The sequence below is a fragment of the Oncorhynchus masou genome, chromosome 16 (genome assembly GCF_036934945.1).
Source record: "Oncorhynchus masou masou isolate Uvic2021 chromosome 16, UVic_Omas_1.1, whole genome shotgun sequence".
NCBI lineage: Eukaryota > Metazoa > Chordata > Actinopteri > Salmoniformes > Salmonidae > Oncorhynchus > Oncorhynchus masou.
This window is the reverse complement of record NC_088227.1, coordinates 34,005,221-34,013,270: the sequence shown is the minus strand read 5'-3', so window position 1 is coordinate 34,013,270 and position 8,050 is coordinate 34,005,221. Positions and strand designations below refer to the sequence as shown.

The window sequence follows — 8,050 nt, the reverse complement described above, 5'->3', positions numbered from 1 at the left end:
CCAAAGGGTGCTGCCGAAACTAAACTGGGTGAGGACCAATCTGTGGAACCACTGTCTTTGAAATTACACTCCCAGTAAAACCATAGACATTAAAGGAAGCTGATAACACTACACTTTTTCTTTTCAGAAAAATAAAAAAATTGAAAGGAGATGAAATGATGAAGCTCAGCTCAGGCTTCATTGTACATTGTGATATGTAGGATATCAGCTAGTCAAATCAAATTTTATTTGTCACATGCAACAGGTGTAGTAGACCTTACAGTGAAATGCTTACTTACAAGCCCTTACCAACAATGCTTTAAGAAGTTGAGAAAAAATCAAGTGTTAAGTAGAAAATAGATCAAAGTAACAAATAATTAAACAGCAGTATGAGAAACTCCTGGATCAGAACCCAGGTAGACTGTCTAGCAACATAGCCTACTGACGGTCAGGTAACAAAGTTTGCATCAAAATACTTTCTGTGCTCAAACATCGCAGGGCAATTTGTGCTCCTGAGTGGCGCAGCGGTCTAAGTCACTGCGTCTCAGTGCAAGAGGTACAGTACACAATACACAATACAGTACACACCATGACAAGAACACAACAGTAAGATCACAGAGAAGATCAAAAAGTGATTAATCTCACTACCATACACTTCCGCCCGATGAAGGTCTGTTGGATCAACTCGTCAATCTTGACCTTTGTTAACCCAAGTATAGGACATCGTTGGGCATGAGATTACAAAGAGAGTCTACTGGCATCTTCAGCTGCACAAACTGTAAAGCCAAAGATAAGCAGGGCTCCTAATGAAGATGATAGCTAGACAGAGTGCTTGAGAGGACAGTGTCATGAGAATTGTGTGTCCTTGGGAGATAGATAGATAAAGTATTGTGTAAGTACTCTGCAGTTATCAGGATTGAAGTGAGATAGTGATCATTGTGTGAAGTGTCTCAGATTAGGAGTGCTGATATAGTTCAAACTGATCTGAAATCAGCATTCTATATGGTAAGGTTTTATGTGAATTGGGGCACACCTCACTTGAGTCCAGGCCACTGCAGCAATCATGTCTCAGATTGATAGAATGATTACTGCCACAGAACAATAAAGGACAGAAAGACACATCTAGGTGTTCACATGTCCTGGCCATCTTATGTCTGTCAATAGAGCCCCCCAGTGGAGGTGTCATAATACCCAGAAATCCTAGCGATCAACAGGGAAATGGTTCCAATCGTTTTTCCACCAATCATTTTTCCCATAGAGAATTTCAGAAACACTTCAAATAGGGACTGGGTTTCATGTAGGCTTACTCTGGTGTGATGTTTTGATAACCATGTAAATCTCTCTCAGACAAGGTGACTTTAATCAATATATTCGGCTCCATTGACTCTCAGATTCGAAAATGCTTATTAGCATCAAAGTAGACACCATACAAGACTACAAATCCCTGCAAGCTCCTGCAAGTCATCACTAGCTGACATGTTTGCTAATAGGTATTGTGTAAATTTAAAACTTGTGCAAGAAATTATGCCAATTTATTTATTACTAAATTTAGCTAACATTAGATAGTTAATCCAGAGATTCTTACCTTTGCCTCGATTCAGCAGTCTTGTCCAGATCATCATGGCATTTGTAGTAATTTATGATAGCCACATTAGCAGCAAATAATTATTTCATTACTGGGCAAGGGGGGGGGGTCAATATAGTCAAATATACTGATTTAAGTCACCTTGTCCTAGAGAGATTTACATGGTTATCAAAACGTCACACCAGGGTAAGCCTACGCAAAGCAGCCCTTATTTTAAGTGTTTCTATAATCCTCTATAGGGAAATTAATGTTAGAAAAATGATTGGAACCATTTACTTGTTGATGTAGATTTCAGATCTACATTACATTTACAGTACGGTGAATCAAGAAAAATAATGGACTGGATCTTGTTGTTGTGGTGCCTGATTGTACAGTCCAGTCAAGCAATTTCATACATTTCAGTTCAGTAATCTGTTAATCCTTTTTGATAGAAGAAACAGATAACAGGTTATATACATATTGTAATCTAGTATAATATATCTCCCTCACCTTTCCTTCTGGCAGTCCCTCACCTCTGTAATCAATAGAGACTGATCATGAAGATAAATTACCAAGCAATTTAATGACACACTGTCACTGTTATGAAGCATCAGGCACATATGGCTGGCCAAGAGATGTGCCCTGAGGACAATCTATAAAGAAATTAAATGTGCGTATATTCATATCACCATCAAATGGTTGCCCATTCATATTACCCATTTATGATGAGGAAACCATGCTCTTTACATTGCTCTTGCACAATACACTATATATACAAAAGTATGTGGACACTCCTTCAAATTAGTGAATCCAGCTATTCCAGCCATGCAATCTCCATAAAAAGTGGAAGTGGAGTGGAAGCCTGTTCTCTGGAGTGAATGGATGAATCCGGGTTTGTCGCTACCTGCTCGAATGCATAGTGCAAACTGTAATGTTTGGTGGAGGTGGAATAATGGTTTGGGGCTGTTTTTCATGGTGCGGGCTAGGCACATTAGTTCCAGTGAATGGAAATCTTAACGCTACAGCACGCAATGACATTCTAGAGGATTCTGTGCTTCCAACTTTGTGGCAACAGTTTGGGGAAGGCCCTTTCCTGTTTCAGCATGACAATTCCCCCATGCACAAAGTGAGTTCCATACAGAAAGGGTTTGTTGAGTTCGTGGTGGAAGAACTTGACTGGCCTGCACAGAGCTCTGACCTGAACCACAACGAACACCTTTGGGATGAATTGGAATGCCGACTGCAAGCCAGGCCTAATCGCCCAACATCAGTGCCTGACCTCACTAATGTTCTTGTGGCTGAATGGAAGCAAGTCCCCGCAGCAATGTTCCAACATCTAGTGAAAAGCCTTCCCAGAAGAGTGGAGGCTGTTATAGCAGCAAAGGGGGGACCAACTCCATATTAATGCCCATAATTTTTGAATGAGGTGTTCGATGAGCAGGTGTCCACATACTTTTGGTCATGTAGTGTAGCTATTTTATCAGCCAGCCATTCAATGCTTGCACTCATAATTAATTCCTACCTGCACTCATAATTACTAAAAATTCTTATTTACAGATTTATTTTCATACAGTTTGAAATACAGTATGTTTTGTAACAGGTAGTCATTATAGGTTAAGCTCCCTGTCCTTGTAGCAGGAAGTCAAGGATATCACGTATTTCACATATCTCTGTTAGTTATATCACTAGCAATCACTAGAAATCTTTTACCAAGGAAGCTTTTCCTGAAGAGATTGCATTTTAAAATGTTACATAATGCATAATACAAGATTGTGATTGTGATTTGCGTCTATTGTATAAAACCATTGTCAAAGCAGTTAAAGGTGTAGAATAGATGGATAAATACAAATAGGATGCTCTGAAGTAAAAAATAATAAAACGACATTGAAAATTTTTCATGTAAAAGTGGGGCACACCAACAGTTACGCATGGTCTTTGTTTTCTAACTACTGCCCGAGTACAGACATTTCTTTTTGTGAGAACTGGAAGCATACCTGTGAGGGGAGTCTAACTGGTAATAGTTACTGTTGTAGACGTTTACCAGTATGTATTCCAAGCATGTGATTTTATTTGACCAAAAGGAAAAGAGCTAGTGTATAAATATCGAAATGCAGAATTATTTGAATTGAGCTTCAACTCTTATAAATTCCTCTGTTGGTGCTGTGCCAGCTCAACTTTTCTAGGTGATACATTATGTCACAAAACACACTTTGTCACAATACCAATAAGTTACTCACCCCACTTATATATTTAGCCTAACCCCCAATATTTGCTCGTCACATGGCATGATATGTTGTTAACAATGATTTTCAGTCAGTTTTATGAAACATTGTGCAGTGATTAAATCTAAAACATAAAAGCAACCCCCATCTTTTCTCTCTCTATCTCTCTCTCTCTTTCTCTCTCTCTCTCGTCCGTGCTTTCATTTTCTTCCATCCATTCCCTTGAACGTGAGCCCAACCCCTCCCACTATGCATATACATGATGCGTGTGCTTTACCATGGACAGGTATATTTGTAAATCACATCAAACAGCAAGGTAGAGGGAAGCAAGACGTTAATGGACAATACACCAAGCCAACAGAGCTGTTAGACAAACAGACAGACAGTCAAACAGAAAGACAGACAGACAGAAGACAACTGGTGGCTATATGAGGACAAACTTTGACAGACAAAGGATGCTTCCATTACTGGTTATAGCTTTGCTGGGGTTCCCCACTGCAACAGGTTTCTATGCACTTCTATAGCCTATTGAAATGATCTGAACATTTTACATATAAAAGTAACTGGGTAAAGTGAAGAATATCAGTGTATTTTTGTCTTAGGTTTGCAGGAATGATATTGAAGAACATTTGCAAGTAGAGTCAAGTTGTATTCTTGTAGTGATTATTGTCATAAAGTAACATCTTAGGGATTAAAACCAGGCTTTCAGGGGTGAGACAAGAATTGTATACTTCATGTTTGGATTCTGGCTGTGCAAGAACAATGTTGTTTTTGCCTAACCTCAGAAATGTGCTCACTAGTTCTGACTAGGCCCTTCAATGTTTTTAAGGGGTAATTCTGTCTACGTAGGTTCACATTGATTCTTCTGTATGGCAACATCATAGGGGGCAATGAACTCTCTTGTTTCTACTGTATGGCAACATCATAGGGGGCAATGAACTCTCTTGTTTCTACTGTATGACAACATCATAGGGGAGGATTCCTGTTGAATGTGTTCTGTTAAAAACTGTTTCTCTTTTCTAAGAAGATAACACTCATCGAGCAAATTTTAGAAAAACTACAGTGTTAAACTCATATTCGTGAATGCATTGTGTCAGTATTTGTAACATAGAGAGAGAAGAAATAGATACTTTATTCATCTCTAAAGCAGGGGTCCCCAATTACATTCAGCCGTGTGGCGATTTTTCCATGAGCGGATGGTAGAGGGGAAAAAACATAGTTGTAAATAATTTGTACACTGCAAATTGACCGCTAGAATCCAAAACGGATATAGTATTGGACAAAAACAGAATAATCTCAAACTTTGATGACATTGGGATACGATCACGTCTTTCTATTTAAGTGTGGGAATAATTATTTTAATCACTTTGAGATGATTTTATGGTGATTTTCCAGTCTTTTATGTCCAACAACAAAAATTATTAAAACATTTTGCTCAGAAAACTTGAGAGACCAAATAAAGTCGCACTCGGGCCAAATTCGCTCTCACAGGTGACTTTATTTTCTGCAAAATGTTGAATAATTTTTGAGAGTTCATTCATAATTGTTGAACCCTTCTCAATAGTATGTGACCTGCAAAATCTCCTCTGTTATTCCCAGCCTCTGTAATGCCTTGCACCCACACCTCTCTCTCCAAGACCCTTCCGTCCTCAGGTGAGTGTTCACTAACAATCAGTCATTAGTGATATACAATGGCTTGACTGCTGAGGATGTAAAGTACATCTTAACAGATCTAAGAGCCATATGGTCTGGTCTTGTCGCCGGCCTGATCTATCTGGGTTCATTCAGTTCTATGTCTGGCCCCCTAGAATATAGAGATCTGTCTGGGTTCATTCAGTTCTATGTGTGGACGTCTAGAATATAGAGATCTGTCTGGGTTCATTCGGCTCTATATCTGGCCACCTAGAATACAGAGATCTATCTTCAGTCTCTTTAGTCCTTTTTGAGTTGAGTTGGCTGTTCTGAACGATAAACCAATGCGGTTTTTAGCGGTCTCCTAATTTCACTCCATTCTCTCCAGCTCACAGTGTCAGACCCTCAGATGTGGCTGTGATCTCGGCCATTGGACTGCCCCACACACAAAGGTAAGCAACACATCAATTTCTCTAACCTTGATAGATAAGGGGACACTACCAGGGCCCCCAAGTTGTGCAGCGGTCTAAGGCACTGCATCTCAGTGCAAGAAGCGTCACTACAGTCCCTGGTTTGAATCCAGGTTATATCACATCCGGCCGTGATTTGGAGTCCCTTAGCGCGTCGTACAATTGGCCCAGTGTCGTCCGGGTTTGGCCGGGGTAGGTTGTCATTGTAAATAAGAATTTGTTCTTAACTGTCTTGCCTAGTTAAATAAAGGTTAAATAAAAAAATAAATCCAGGTGTCACTAGGGATGATTCAATGTGAACACAGAAAGGTTTTCCAGACTTCTGTTTTTCTTTCTCCCTGAAGCAGTGAGCTGTCCAGAGTGTTATTGAGACTTCATGGTAAGCCTGCTATTCTTGGGGGGTTTGAGGGGCTCCTTGATGTATCAAATCAGTTATCTGAACCAGAAGACAACAAACGCAGGCTATTAACACAGACAGACAGGCAGACAGACACAGACACGCACACAAGTACACACACAAAAATAGCTGACAAATTCTAAAGCATCCTACCACGTTGTCAATTTCCTGTGACCTTAAGCACTAAAATTACAGTCTCAGTCAAATAAAATCTCAATAAAACACACTTTGATTGGTTGATAAGATTGTTTGATAAGAGATATGATTAGTTGATAAGACATGTTGGTCTGCTGACAGATCCTCCTCCTTCCCATGCCAAATGTCCTCCCTTTGCAATCTGACACTCATCAGGTGTATATACACAGCTGAAGTCAGAAGTTTACATACACCTTTAGCCAAATACATTTAAACTCAGTTTTTCACAGTAAGTGACATTTAATCCTAGTAAAAATTATCTGTCTAAGGTCAGTTAGGATCACCACTTTATTTTAAGAATGTAAAATGTCAGAATAATCAAATCAAATCCATTTTTATTTGTCACATACACTTGGTTAGCAGATGTTAATGCAAGTGTAGCGAAATGCTTGTGCTTCTAGTTCCGACAATGCAGTAATAACCAACAAGTAATCTAACCTAACAATTCCACAACTACTACCTTATACACACAAGTGTAAAGGGATAAAGAATATGTACATAAAGATATATGAATGAGTGATGGTACAGAACGGCATTGGCAAGATGCAGTAGATGGTATCAAGTACAGTATATACATATGAGATGAGTAATGTAGGGTATGTAAAAATAAAAGTGGCATAGTTTAAAGTGGCTAGTGATACATGTATTACAAAAAGATGGCAAGATGCAGTAGATGATATAGAGTACAGTATATACATATACATATGAGATGAGTAATGTAGGGTATGTAAACATTATATTAAGTGGCATTGTTTAAATAATGATACATTTTTTACATCAATTTCCATCAATTTCCATTATTAAAGTGAGCTGGAGTTGAGTCAGTATGTTGGCAGCAGCCACTCAAAGTTAGTGGTGGCTGTTTAACAGTCTGATGGCCTTGAGATAGAAGCTGTTTTTCAGTCTCTCGGTCCCTGCTTTGATGCACCTGTACTGACCTCGCCTTCTGGATGATAGCGGGGTGAACAGGCAGTGGCTCGGGTTGTTGTCCTTGATGATCTGTATGGCCATCCTGTGACATCGGGTGGTGTAGGTGTCCTGGAGGGCAGGTAGTTTGCCCCCAGTGATGTGTTGTGCAGACCTCACTACCCTCTGGAGAGCCTTACGGTTGTGGGCGGAGCAGTTGCCGTACCAGGCGGTGATACAGCCCGTCAGGATGCTCTTGATTGTGCATCTGTAGAAGTTTGTGAGTGTTTTTGGTGACAAGCCGCTGTTGCGCCTTCTTCACCACACTGTCTGTGTGGGTGGACCAATTCAGTTTGTCCGTGATGTGTACACCGAGGAACTTAAAACGTACTACCCTCTCCACTACTGTCCCATCATTGTGGATAGGGGGGTGCTCCCTCTGCTGTTTCCTGAAGTCCACAATCATCTCCTTTGTTTTGTTGACGTTGAGTGTGAGGTTATTTTCCTGACACCACACTCCGAGGGCCCTCACCTCCTCCCTGTAGGCCGTCTCGTCGTTGTTGATAATCAAGCCTACCACTGTAGTGTCGTCCGCAAACTTGATGATTGAGTTGGAGGTGTATATGGCCACGCAGTCGTGGGTGAACAGGGAGTACAGGAGAGGGCTCAGAACGCACCCTTGTGG

The 8,050-nt window shown here is 40.2% G+C and overlaps 1 protein-coding gene across 2 annotated transcripts in view; it reads left to right on the top strand.

Moving 5' to 3' along the window:
* The first annotated feature begins 4,045 nt into the window (after positions 1 to 4,045).
* Positions 4,046 to 8,050, top strand: part of LOC135557865 (phospholipase B1, membrane-associated-like) — a 31,170-nt gene continuing 27,165 nt past the window's right edge. Inside the window, exons 1-4 of one of the 2 annotated variants that reach the window (XM_064991553.1) lie at positions 4,046 to 4,269; positions 5,365 to 5,418; positions 5,786 to 5,849; positions 6,215 to 6,246. In XM_064991553.1, the coding sequence (XP_064847625.1) occupies positions 4,194 to 4,269; positions 5,365 to 5,418; positions 5,786 to 5,849; positions 6,215 to 6,246 (226 nt within the window). In that variant the 5' untranslated portion in view covers positions 4,046 to 4,193. Of the gene's footprint in view, positions 4,270 to 5,364; positions 5,419 to 5,785; positions 5,850 to 6,211; positions 6,247 to 8,050 lie in introns of both variants that reach the window. The other variant, XM_064991552.1, reaches the window with a different exon arrangement.